At 59.1% G+C, this 13,359-nt stretch overlaps 1 protein-coding gene across 1 annotated transcript; it reads right to left on the minus strand.

Annotated features, from left to right (window-relative positions):
* Window positions 1-1,344: 1,344 nt before the first annotated feature.
* C24H1orf216 (chromosome 24 C1orf216 homolog) lies at window positions 1,345-4,702 on the minus strand. The gene is made up of 2 exons (XM_032710270.1): window positions 4,670-4,702; window positions 1,345-3,494 (listed from the first exon to the last, which is right to left on the minus strand). The coding sequence occupies exon 2, from the start codon at window positions 3,476-3,478 to the stop codon at window positions 2,666-2,668; it is 813 nt and encodes a 270-aa protein (XP_032566161.1). The 5' UTR covers window positions 3,479-3,494; window positions 4,670-4,702; the 3' UTR covers window positions 1,345-2,665.
* Between the last annotated feature and the right edge of the window lie 8,657 nt (window positions 4,703-13,359).

The following is a 13,359-nucleotide window of genomic DNA, read 5'->3' on the forward strand; positions in this document are numbered from 1 at the left end:
CCTGTGTCCAGCCCCATGCTGGTTCCTGCCCATGGCACCCATCCCATCTGGATTGCACCTGGAGGGGGCTGAGCGCAGGGTGCAGGGTCACAGTGTCCCGGGAGGGGGGTGCCAGGGGCAGAGGGGGGCCCTGCCCCCTCCAAGCTGGCCCAGGCTCAGCCCTGCAGTGTTTTAGGTCTTTATTACTTTTCCCCCCCGCAGTTGGTTGGTTTTTAATTGATTCCCAAATCTCATTTGGGCACGGGAGCTGGGGGTGGAAAAGCTCTGTCTGAAGTTGATTTTGCAAATCAGCTCTGGCCATCTCCAGCCGGGTCCCGGGGCAGGAGCACCAGGCTCCCAATAACCAGGGAGGAAGCCTCTTGCTGCCAGAGCAGATCCACCTCTTTGATGTGCTCCCTCAGTTATTCTTTCATTTCTTGAGCAAATAATCTGGATTTTCACAATATTTACCTTGGAAATAATTATTTGTGTAAAGCATTCGACCAAGACAAACAGAGAATCGCTCGGCGTCGCTGCGGGGCTGGGAGGGCTCGTGTTCCCCCAAACCTGCCAGAGTTTGGGCTCCATGGGAAGTGGATGGGGGGAGAAACAGGCTTGGAGCTTGCACCCCACATCCTATGGAACCCCCGAGGGCTGGGACAAACCTCCTGGCAGCCCCGGCTGCAGGGCATGGATAACAATGGAAAAATGCAGCCACTCTGCCCTTCATGCCTTGCTGTGTCCCTACATGGACTATTGCATCCCTGAATTCCCACAGACTCAGAGGCTGGAGAGGAGAAGCAGGAAGGGGGGTAAAAAGGTGAGGGAAGGTTCAAAGGGCTGCAACAGCCTCAGTTTTTCATCTCTAGTTAATCTCTGCGAGGCCTGAGGCAAAGTCACCCTTGGGTCAACACTCAGGTGTTGTTATCTGCAATCCCCATCACCCAGAGCTGCCCCCAGCCCTCCCCATCAGTGGGGCTGCAGGGCAGGGTGCTGGGAATCCGGATCCCCCGGTTCCAGCCACTCTCTCCCGGGGTGGAGGGTAAATCCTGCACCTACACTGCACCCCAGCACCAGCTCCCCACTGCCCCACAGCCATGGCAGTTTTTGTGACTTCAACTTCCCAAAGCAAAAAGGCTTCTAAATTGAGCCTGGATGAACTGCTGGTGCTGGCACAGCGTGTTGCCAGCTGGGGCGTGCCCAGGGGTGCAGGGATGGGAGGAAGGTGCCAAGACCTGTGCCCTCAACCCGCCACTCCCCCTCGCTCCCACCTGTACCCGCTCCAGCCCTGCAGTGAGCACGGGGTGGCTGCTCCCAGTCTGGCAGGCTTGGGAAGGGAAATAAAGGCACAAATCCAGCCGGGACTTGGCTCCTTCAGCTGCAAGGCTTTTATTAAGGTGTGCAACACGCCCACAATCACAGGTGTGGGGTATGACAGAGGCAGCAGGCGCTGGATGCGAGTGAGCAGGAGGGTGGCGAGGGCAGCGTGAGCCTTGTGGGTGCTGCTGGAATCCTGCAGTGCTGGCACGGGTTGATTTGAGCCGAGTGTCCCCTTTGCCACCAAAATGTCATTTTTGGAGGTGGAGTTTTGTGGATCTCCTCACTTTACCCGCTGGCAGCAGTTTGGCCAGCGGGACACAGCAGCTCTGGAATCCCTCATCAACCCTCCTTTTGCAATGAGAAATGGAATCAGTGCTGTGGGGCAGGAAGGGGAGCACGATCCCCTCCAGCCGAGCCCTCGCTGTCCTGCTGCCACTCCTCCACATCAGCACTTAAAAGGAATATGTGTCCTATGGAAACACAGCAAAGCACAGCAAACACACACAGCAGCTCCTTTTCCACCTCTAGTTAAGACAACTGCTCTTTGGGTCCTGTGTGCAGCCCTTGCTGAATAAAATGCAAATTAGAAAAAAATACTCTCTTTGCTCTCAAACGATAAATTAATATGAACACCAACAGCACAAATTCACGAGCAGCTTTGGGATCATGCAGTGTTAGAGCATCGCCCGCGACAGACAGACGTGCACACATACACACAGACCTAAATTAACTCTTCTCTAATACTGACACTAAAAACATACATTGGCATTGGATTATTTGACACTTAAATTTACTTTTCAGCACTCTGAGGTCGCTTTTCAGAATGACTTTTTTCTCTCTCACAGCCCAGGACACCTCACTCTCCCCAGCGAGCGACGTTCCCCAGTGGTTGGGCTGTGACACTCCGGTGCAGGTGGGATGTGGGGATGAAGCATGTGCCCAAGTGCTTTGCCCAGGTAGGTTTAGAAGCTTCGCTGCCCTGAGGCCCCTCCCTGCCCTGCAGCTTCCACACAGGCCCATCCTGGCACAGGCTCAGCCAAGCTCATACAAAGGAGTAGATTAGATGTAAAGATGAGCCTGGTCACCCAGGGCTCAAAAAACCCCAAGGTCCTGAGGTTGACCCAGCCCAGCAGGATGGGGTACAGGACAAAATGAATTCCCATGCAGAGGGAAAATGGAGATGAGTGTTCAGGACTCTTGGCTGCATTAGGGAGAGATGGGAAGGGCAGGGTGGGCACACAGGGACCCTGTGAGCGCTTTGCACAGGATGGAGATGCCACCAGCCAACACCACACCGGCCACAGGGTGAGGGCTGGGCCGGGCAGTGCCGGTGGCTCCGCAGGGGTGGCACCTCAGGGGTGGCACCTCAGGGGCCGGGGGCAGCTGTGGCAGCCAGGCAGGCCGGGCCCTGCTGCATGCAGCGGATGAGCTCCTTGCGGTTATCCAGGATGGTGTCGAAACTCTCCTGCAACCGGTTCTGCTGGTCCACGACTTTCTGCTGCAGGCCGTGGATCCAGCGCAGCAGCGCCAGGCGCCGGTACATCACCAGCTGGATGTGGTGCTTCTCCTTCTCCTGCTCCTTGAAGCGCTCCTTGTCCTGGAGGTGCTGCACGGCCTCTGCCAGCGCCGGCAAGAGGGGCCCCGGCTCGGGCTCGGCCGTGCCCGGCTCGGGGGGGCTCCCGGCTCGGGGGGCAGAGGCGGGAGGGTCCCAGGTGCTGCTGCAGGCGCTGTCGGGGCTGTCGATGCTCAGGGAGCTGCTGGCGTAGCCGTTGTCCTCTGCGGGGGAGCTCGGGGCTTTGACACATCCCCCGGCCGCCTCCTCGGCGGCGTTTTGCCCCCCGGCCCCTCCGACCTCCGCTCCCTCGGGGGGGCTGCGCACCCCCTGCTCGGGGACCCGCGGGCCCGGGGCGGCGTCCGTAAGCCGGCCCTGGACCATCTGTCTCTGCATTAATAACAGCAGATTATCGGACGGATTTGTGGTGTTTTCGCTCCGGCTGGAGCCCTCCTCCGGCGCGGACCCCGGCGCTGGCCGGCTCCAGTTCTCGTTGCTGTCACACACCTCTCCCACGAAGTTGGAGTTGGAATCCTGCCCGTGCCCGGCCCCCGGGATGGCCGTGCCCAGCGCCGGGGCCCCCCGGCCCTGCCGGAACGGGGCGTTGGCCGGGCACACAGCAAACATCTCGCCGGTGTCCTGCCTGCAAGGGAAACGTGGAGCTGTGACGGGGCTGCGGGCGCACGGGCTGGCACGGCCGGACCCAGGGCTGCTACAGCGGGGGAAAACACCCTCTGACTCTATTTACCTCTTTAAAGCTACTGGAGCCATGATGAGCTCAGCATTCCTGGGTGTTTGGCCACTGCTCTCAGCATCTCCCCAGGCCACATCATGGAAACACAGAATGGGTTGGGTTGGAAGGGGCCTTAAAGCTCAGCTAGTTCCAATCCCCTGCCATGGGCAGGGATGCCACCCATCCAAGGGCAACTTCCCACCTGATGCAGAAGCTCAAGAAGGCACCTCCCAGCCCATCTCTCCTCCCTGTGAGCTCCAGCCCAACCCCACACTACCCTGGCCTCCCCTGGGTGATGCCAGAGGGCATCCCAGGGTGCAGGGACACAGACCAAACACTGCTCAGGCTCCTCTGCACAACCTCTGCCATCAACCCTGCCTGGGGCTGAGGGAGCTGGTCCCTACCAGAGCCCAAACCAGTCACCCCTCTGGGTTTCCTCCGCAGGACTGGAAGCAGACTCGGCCAGAAAAGAAAAGGTTATCCCAGCGTTCCTTGCCGGGTCAGTGGCAGCGACAGCCGAGCTCTCTCCCTCAAGGACACGCTCACAGGAATCCCATGAAGGAGCCCATCGAGTGTCCCGGTCTGACCCCGCACGGCAGCGGGGCAGCAGGAGGGGTGCAGGTGCCCCGTGCCCAGCTCAGGGTGCTCTGGGACCCCGGGACCCCCCCCAACACCCCCCACCGCCCACTGCCCGGTCCAGGGCTGGGTGACACCCCCGTAAAAGCGCTGCACCCCCCCAAAAGCTGCACCCCCCCACAGAAGCGCTACCCCCCAAAAGCGCTGCCCCCCAAAAGCTGTACCCCCCAAAAGCGCTGCCCCCCAAAAGCTTTGCCCCCCCCGCAGGCGCGGCCGGGTGGCTCGGCCGGGGGGGATGCGCGGACCGGCGCGGGGGGCGAGCCCAGGAGCATCCCTGCCCCGCAGGGTCCTCACAGAGCCCCCCGGAGCCCCCAGCCCGGCGGGGGGGTCCTGCTCCCCCCCATCCAAGCTCCCACAGAGCCCCCCGAGCCCCCAGCACGGCCGGCGGGGATGCGACCCCCGGGACCCGCCGGTGCGCTCCCACCGCCCGCCCGGCCCCGAGCACTCACCGCCCGCTCCCAGCCCCGCTCCGGCCCCGCTCCCAGCCCCGCTCCGGCCCCGGGCTCCGTGAGCCGCCGCCGCCGCGGGTGGGAGCGGGAGCGGAAGCGGCCCCGCGTGGGGAGGCGTCACGGCAGCACTTCCGACGGCGCCGGCGGGGCTGGGGGGGGACCGGGATGATGGAGGGGAACTGGGATGATGGGGGGGGGAACTGGGATGATGGGGGGGACCGGGATGGATGGGGGGGACCGGGATGATGGGGAGGGAACTGGGATGATGGGGAGGGAACTGGGATGATGGGGGGGGAACTGGGATGGTGGGGGGGACTGGGATTGATGGGGGGGACCGGGATTGATGGGGGGGACCGGGATGATGGGGAGGGAACTGGGATGATGAGTGGGGGGACCAGGATGATGGAGGGGGGGACCGGGATGATCAGTGGGACCAGGATGATGGGAGTGGAACTGGGATGGTGGGTGGGGGGACTGGGATGATGGAGGGGACCGGGATGATGGGGGGACCTAGATGATGAGTGGGACCGGGATGATGGGGGAGGAACTGGGATGATGGGTGGGACCGGGATGATAGAGGGGACTGGGATAATGGGGGGACGGAGATGATGGGGAGGGAAGGGGATGCTCGGCAGGGGGACGGGGCTGCGCGGCGGCTCTTGGTGCCCCCCGGTCCCACCCGCCCCTCGGCCGCCGTGGCTGCGTGTGTATCCCTATGGGTCCATGTGCACCCACTGCATCCCTCGGGAAGCTCCCACCCGTGTCCACCCGGCCTCTGGGGGGGAAAGGGGAAAACTCCCGCCCATGTCAGGGAGAAGGAGCTGCAGCCGCCTGTCACCCCCAGCCCGGCGCCGGGTGGGTGCTGGTGGGTGCCCCCTGACACGGGCAGGGGGGATGGTTTGGGACATGCTGGCTCCTTCCTGCCGGCCCGTGGGTCCCGTGAGCCTCAGCAGGTCCCTGTGGGGATGGGGATGGGTGAAACATGGGTACCGAGTGCTCAGTGGATTCTTTATTCCCTTTATGCCTGGAGCTGAGACGTCCACGCTGGGAAAGGAAAAGGCTCAGGAACATCAAACAGTTCCCACGAGCTCCAGCCCAGCTCGGGGGTCACATGAAGCACCGGGAGCATTTTGAGAGATAAAGAGGCTTTGTGGGACTGGGGGTCACAGGGGGCAGCTGGTGCCACAGATCCCCTGTCACCCACAGCGCTGCCCCGGGCAGGGATGGTCCCATCTCCTGCCAGGCCCACACGATGTGGGAGCTCTGGGATAGACGTGGCACAAGCACAGCAGCACAAGCCCACGCTGTGCTCAGCACCTCCCATCCACCCCAAGGAGGGGGAAGGAGGGAATGAGGGTGATTCCAGGGTGGACAAAGATCCCCTCAAAAGTTCTGGACTGTTGGAGGTGGGATGTGGGAGAGAAACACCGAGAGCAGATGTTTCCCTGTGACATTGTGAGGGTTTGGAGCACTGGAATATCGCTTATTAGTGATAAATAAGTTGTTTTAAGTTCTTGTCTGCCTGACAAGCCCCTCAGCAGCCTCTCCTGCTCTCAGCTGCTCCAAAGGCTTTGACACCTCCATGGAGGAGCAGTCAGAGGGGAGGACGAGAGCTGTAACTGGGACACTCGGGCTACAGCTCCAGGGGAAGCCTGGGATTAAAGAAACAAACCCTTCCCGTTGCACAGGAAAGGCAGGAGCTGACTCAGGCGTCTGGGAATGGGCAGGACAGAAACAGGAGTTTGGGCACACAATGGACTCAGCTCAGCCTTTGCCTTGAGCTGAGCTTTTGCTTTGTGCTGCTCTGGGCTTTGCTGCCATCGTGGCCTGAACTCTAACAGTGAAATATTCATTACTGAGGGAGGTTTAATGCATTTGTGGACCTTTTCCCCCTGTTTACCAAGAGACACATCCCAAACAGGCCTTTTCCATCCCAGTTTAGGCTTCAACAGCAAAAGAAATCTGCAAGTCCAGCTGGAGTTTGGCTGCAGGGCAGGACAGGGTTTGCTCCTCTCAGCTTTCCTTGTCCCCACCCCAGGAATCCCCACAGGCTGACCGTGCTGGAGCCTGCTGCAAACCTGCTGCAAACCTGCTGCAAACCTGCTGCAAACCTGCTGCAAACCTGCTGCCCTGCCTCTGGCTCCACTGGTTTGGGGGTTCCTCCCACAAGTTCTGGCAGTGGCGGGAGTCAGGGTGGTTCTGGAATCATGGAGGGATCCAGGAGCAGCTTTTGCAGGGGTCTGTCTCGCTGGGGATGGTTTTGCAGCGGTGCAGCTCAGGTTCAGCCCAGCTCCCCCAGCCCTGGGATTGTCTGTGTCTGGACACCAGCAGGATTTGGTGCTTCCTGTGACTACAGCTCTGTTCCCCTATGACCCAGTGTCCCCTCAGCCCCAGCTAACCCTCACCCCAAGCACCCACCTATGGGGAACCCCAGACAGGGAACCCCAGCTCGGGGTGCAGGACAGAGGGAATGTGGGGACTTGGGGTGGGCTGGGCTGCTCCCTTTGGGGACGGTGGGAGAGGGAAGGTTTGGAGGTGGAGGGGGCTTAGCGATGGATTTCAGTCATCTTCCCCTCCCCTTCAACCACTTTGTTCCAGAAATAAATTAAAAGCTCTCCCTCCAGGAAATGAAAAATAATTTAAGAAGGCTGAGCGCAGGACCTGATGTGCTGGGGGTTTGGACTGGAGATCCTGGGGCTTGGAGGGGAGAGGGGTGCTGGGGTGACCTACCAGAGCCTCTCCAGACAGAACTGGCACCAGATTTTTCCACCGAGGCAGGTCCTTGTGGCCTGGATGCAGCTCCTGTCCCAGCTGCAGGAGCCCCTTTGCACTCGGGGGACTTCCATGGCCACTGGGACCTCACACCAGCAGAGACCTGGTGATGCCTTGGGACACGCCCCAACACGGTGCTTCAGTCCCAGTTCCCTGCTCCCTGTGCTCACCCTGCTCAGGGGAGCTGCCTCCTGCTCCTCATGTGCCGTGTGTCCCACGAGCCCTGCCCCGTGCCGCGGGCTTGGGACAAAATTGGTCCCAGAAGCAGCCCTGGCACTCGGCCCCGTGGCCAGTGCCCGACCCCTCTGCCGGGAAGGAGGCACCAGAGTTCAAAACCACACACCTGCATCAGTCCACCCAGGACACAGGTCGCCCAGCAGCCACCATCCCACCAGCAGGCTCATCCCGGGACCCCGGTGCTGAGAAGGGGAGCTTGTCCCGAAAGAGTTAAGGGTGAAGCATTGCAAACAAAAAAAAAAGAAAAAAAAAATTACGAAAGAAAAAAGTGCCCTGAACCACATGCGACCTAACCTCCCCAGCGGCTCATCTGAGTTTAATAACGGAGGAGGGAAATCTCCCAAAAAGCTCTCTGAGAAATTAAAGTAAACAGCGTGCTGACCTCCAGCCCGCGCTGCCCTGTCGCTGACTCGCCGGCCACGGCGCTCTGCCTTCCCTGGCATTCCCTGTAATTGTAAACACATTCGGGTAAATACGAGGGGGGGGCCCTGGGGGGGTCCTGGGGGAGCAGCTCTCCCCACAACCGGCAGGAATCCGGGCTGAGCATCGGCTCAGAGCCGTGGGAGGCACCGTGGGCTGAGGATCTGGGCTCCATGGCCACGGACACCCCTGGCTGTGAGGGGCTTCACGTGGTCGAGGCTTCAGGTCTGACACTACCAGTGGGAACAGGAGCCACTGGCACCTTCATGCTGCCCCAGAACTGCAGGGTTGGGGCTGGAAAACCTCATGTCGGGAGCGCTGATGGGTCCTGCCGATGGAAGGAGGAGGAGGAGGAGGAGGAGGAGGAGGAGGAGGAGGAGGAGGAGGAGGGTGCTATAAAGGGTTTGTGCTCTTGACCTCACAAAATTTAAAAACAATGCTCTTATTTTCATATATCCTGGGCATTTTTGTAGGCTGAGGGAAAGAAAAGCAACCCCAGGCTGTACAAGTGCTGGCATTCCTCTCTGGAGTGGAGCCGGAAAAGCTGCCGGCCAGGATGGGGGAAAGCACTGCTGCCAGCCCAGCCCCATCCCCAGCCCTGCTCCATCCTCATCCCTGTCCCCATCCCCATCCCATCCCTGTCCTGCATCCCATTGTCTGCACTTCCCCCAGGATTTTTTGGGGAAAACGCCACTGGAAGGCCAGGGAAGGGGCAGAGGGGTCCGGATCCAGGCAATCCCTCTCCCCTACCCTCAGCCCCAGCCCCTGGCCAGTCCTGCTGCCTGATCTACCTGTAACCCAAACTCAATTTCAATGAGAATCAAGAGCAGCAGTAGGAGCACCGTGTTTGGTGAAAAATGCCAGGAATCTACAGCCAGATTGGCTTTCAGAGGATCCCAGAATCCCGCAGAGGCCAGACTCCCTGCACAGGACTGGAGGTCAGAGCCTGCTCCCTGCAACAGCTCCCAGCCCTGGGATCAGCCTTTGAGGTGGCACCAGGGAGAGGAGGAAGAGGAGGAGGAAGGGGCTGCAGGGCTGGGGAGCCCAGAGGAGGTGTGACCCTCCCTCCAGAGGGATGAGCCCTCGGTGATGGGGACTCGGGTCACCTGGAGGGGGGAGACACCCCTCACCACCTGTTGGGGGGGAAGCCTCCTTCCGCTTTGCTTTCCTAAAATCTCCAAAAAAACAGTTTCTCTTCGTTTGGGGTTTCTCTTGGCCAAGGGATCGGGGCTGACGTTCCACAGACGTTCCCTCTGCGGTTCCTCCGCTGCCGAGCCACAAAAAGGGAATATTGCTGCTGACTCCACCCCTTTCATCAGACCAGGACCCAAAATCACCATTTCCTCTCAGCCTGTGAATCACTAATAAACTCCAGACAGAAAGGTCTGATTAGGAAATTGTTTGGGATATGGAGAGGAAGGGGGAGGGCTGGGCTCTCACTGCAGCCGGTGCCTCTGGGTGACTTTGCCCCTCAGTGTCACCTCCCAGTGCCACGGGCAGGTCCCTGCCTTGGGATCCCCAAACCTGCTCCAGCCACGGGCCCATCCCTGGCTGCAGGCAGAGCTCTGCAGTGGATGGAACCATCTGGATGGATCCCTGTCTGCAAGGGCTGGGGGGTGAAAATCTCTGCTTACATTGAAGTGTATATTTTTTATTTGGCTGCTGTGCCGGGGCTGTGCCGTGCAGGGAAACATTCCCATCATTTGGTACCTGTAGCTCGGTGCCTCATCAGCCCCTGGGCACAGGATCCTCAGCTCAAGTGCCCATGGAAGGGATGATGTCTTTAGAGGGGAAGGGGACTTGTGATGTGTCCTGCAGCCCAGACCCCTCCCTCCCTGCTGATGGAACAGTGATGGCCCTGCAGCTCCCACCACCCCCCAACTGCTGCACACTTGTCCTGACACAGAAAGGCTCCACATTTGGACCTCATAAAGCAGAAAAATTTCAGGATTTTGAAATTTCGGTCTTGGACCCAAATCTGATACATTCCACAAATGCTTTAATTTATCCCTTTGTCACAACATTCAATAAAAGGTTTCTTTTCAGCCGCACTGCTTTGATTAATAACTGTAACAGATTCTAACCTGAAGGAATCCTCTGATATTGCGTCCGTGGAAATTAAATGTTTGACTGCACATAGTCAGGATTTTCTGAGGTGGAAGCGGCTCCACTGGAGAACTTTGAACAAGCTCTAATCAAGAAACACTCCGAGTTATTTTTCCTTCACCTATAACAAGTCAAAACATCTGTTAAAAATTCAATCAGAGCAAAACTGGCTGAAAAGAAAAAATTAAAATTTGGGGCGTGCAATGAAATGACTGTGCAGGTTGCAGCCAGGTGGGATGGCAGCACGTAGGGTTGGCACACAGGGTGCCCACCTGGCCAGCACAGGCTGCGAGAAGTGGGGTCCCATGGGGGGGTCCCACCACCCCGTCCTCTCTGGCCCCAGCACCAAGCAGGACACCAAGGCAGCAGGTGCCAACCCCAGGGAGGCACTGGGAGCCACTCAGTGCTGGCCAGGGCCCCCCCAGCAGAAAAATGGGGCAAAAGGTGCCTTTTGGGCTGAAAAGGATGTTTTCTGTATGCTTGAAATCCTCTGTGCTTTAATGCAAACACGAACACCGGGATTCCAGGCTTGGATTCGTTCTCCTTCCTCTCCTCCTCTCCCGTGGCAGGGTGGGGGGTTTACATCTCTCCAATCTGCAGCAGAAGGCAGAGGGATGGGAAGGAAGAAGGAAAACCAAAATCCCACGGGAATTTGGGAACAGGAGCCCTTTTCCACGGGCACGGCGTGATCGGGGAGCCGCCGCCTTTCGGTGCCGATCCCGGCTGTGCCCAGGCTGTGCCACAGGTGCCCCCGTGCTGGACAGGGAGCGCTGGCACGGTTTTGAGGTCAGAAAGCGGGGTTTTCAGCAATTAGAGCGGCATGCCAAGATAAATCCCTGCTTCCTGGCGGATCCGTTCCCATCGGCCGCAGCCCCAGCGAGACGGACCCCGGCGAGGGGCTGTGCTGGCGGGAACAGCCCGGCAAATTCTCTCTGCATGGGTGAAATTCCCTCCGCTACCGAGGTTATTATCTCCCAACAGGAACCAACAATATCCTTTCATTTAGGCACTAATTCGAACAATGTGCGCCGGCCGGGGGAGGAAGGGCCCTGGCTGCTCCAGAGCCTTTGAAAAATCCAGGCGGGAGCCAAACCAGAGGGAAAACAAAACCCTGGGATGCTGCGAATGGCTCAGCGTGGCAGGGCTGGGACCAGAGCTGGTTCCAGAGACTCCAGCCATGATGCTGGAAAGATCCGTGGTGCTGCCAGCGCAGGGCATGGCACAGGGACAGGAGGGACACAAGGCACCCGTGTCCCAGCTCTTATCCAGGGAATATCAGCCTTGAGGCCATGCTGGAGTAGACAGCCCCATCCATGGGGAGGTTTTGCCCAATGGAAAAATCACCTCCTCTGCTGAACCAGCATGTTCAGCCTCACAATTCCGGTTCCCATCGAGCAGGAGGGTGAAGTGAAACATTTCTGAACTTGTTGTATTGCAGAGCTCACAGGAGGCACCAGGAAAAGCTCATCCCATCCCCACCACCATCCCCATCCCTATCTCCATCCCCACCCCTCTCTCGTCCTCATCTCCATCTCCAGCCTCATTCTCAACCTCATCCCCCTCCCTATCCCCATCCTTGTGCCCATCTCTATGCCCATTTCCATCCTCATCTCCCGTCTCCATCTCCAGCCTCATTCCCGACCCCATTCCCACCTCTATCCCCATCCCAGTGCCTGCTGGAATGCAGCATCCCATTCCCACTGGTCACCCCAGAGGTAATCCCTCCTGGGCACAGCCCACGGGGGTTTCCAGGGGGATATGGGGGGATTCTCCCACATTTCCTCCACTGTTGTGGATATTCACCCCCATGCAGGGAGAGCAGGCGCGTTCCCCCTTCCCCGACAGGGATATCAGTTGGAACATCATCTAATTGATTACATGGAAATTGCTGCTGGTGGAAAGGGAAGCCCTTCCCTTGCTCTCGGTGAATTAATTTCGCTTTTGCCATTCTTGGCTGTGCTCAATTAATCTTGTTAAAGTGATACAATTTTAGCTCACACTTCACTCACGGGTACCGGGGAGGCCCTGGTGGGTGACTGGGGGGTTGGTTAATCATGGAACAGAATCATGGAATATCCTGAGCTGGAAGGGACCCCCAGGGATCCTCCAGTCCAACTCCTGGTCCTGCACAGGACACGCCAACAATCCCACCCTGTCCCTGGGAGTGTTGTCCAAACCCTCCTGGAGCTCTGGCAGCCTTGGGGCTGTGCCCACTGCCCTGGGGAAGAACCTTCTCCTGAGATCCAACCTAAACCTCCCAGTGATGCTGGGATGGACTCCACCAGGCACCTTTGTGGCCACGAGCACTCAAAGCATCAGGCTCATCCCAGGCCCCCAGAGCTGAGTGGGACCCCAGGATGCCACCCCTGCCCAGGGTATTGGGGCCACAGGGATGCAGGATGCTGGGTGGGGAGCCTGGGCTGTCCCCAGCTCCACATCCAGACAAAGAGCATTGGCAGCCCCCGGCAGCTGCTGTGGGGGGACATAATCCCACAAAAGTCCTGCTCCATCCCACAAAAGTCCTGCTCTGGGGGGCTCAGCAGGAGAGGGGAAGGACACATCGCTGAGCCCCCGCCTGTCCTGCCCCACTATTGACTGCCTAAACAGTTCTTTGGTGATTACAATGTAAATATAGCTTTTCATGGAGTAAAGGCCTTTTATGGGATCCACACACACTTAACCACTTAACCCCGGCGACAAAAAGAGCAGTGAATGAGCTGTTTAGAGGCTGCTCGTGCAGAAAAGCTGGGCCTGAATAGGATTTGGGGATGTCTGTGTATCAATTGCTATGCTCTGGGGGCCCTCAATGGGGCTCCTGCGTTCGAGCATGTGCCAAAGGGCTCGCGTGGGTATGGACGGGGTGTCAAAAAAGAAAAAACAGGAGAAGAAAAAAAGCAGCTGCTTCTCTTTAATAAAACAATGATTTATTCATAGCGACTTGGGGAAGGGGCGGGAGGACACTGGGATACAGTGAAGTGATGCTTGTCCTGCTCTGTGCCTGGGAGAGGCTCAGGGGATGAGCCTGCCCGGGGAGTGGGAGGTGTGGGGACCCCCAGAGCAGCCCGTGGGCACCCCAGAGCAGCACACAGGGACCCCGGAGCAGCACACAGGGACCCCAGAGCAGCACACAGGGACCCCAGAGCAGCCCAGGTGGC

The sequence above is a fragment of the Chiroxiphia lanceolata genome, chromosome 24 (assembly GCF_009829145.1).
Source record: "Chiroxiphia lanceolata isolate bChiLan1 chromosome 24, bChiLan1.pri, whole genome shotgun sequence".
NCBI classification, from domain to species: domain Eukaryota; kingdom Metazoa; phylum Chordata; class Aves; order Passeriformes; family Pipridae; genus Chiroxiphia; species Chiroxiphia lanceolata.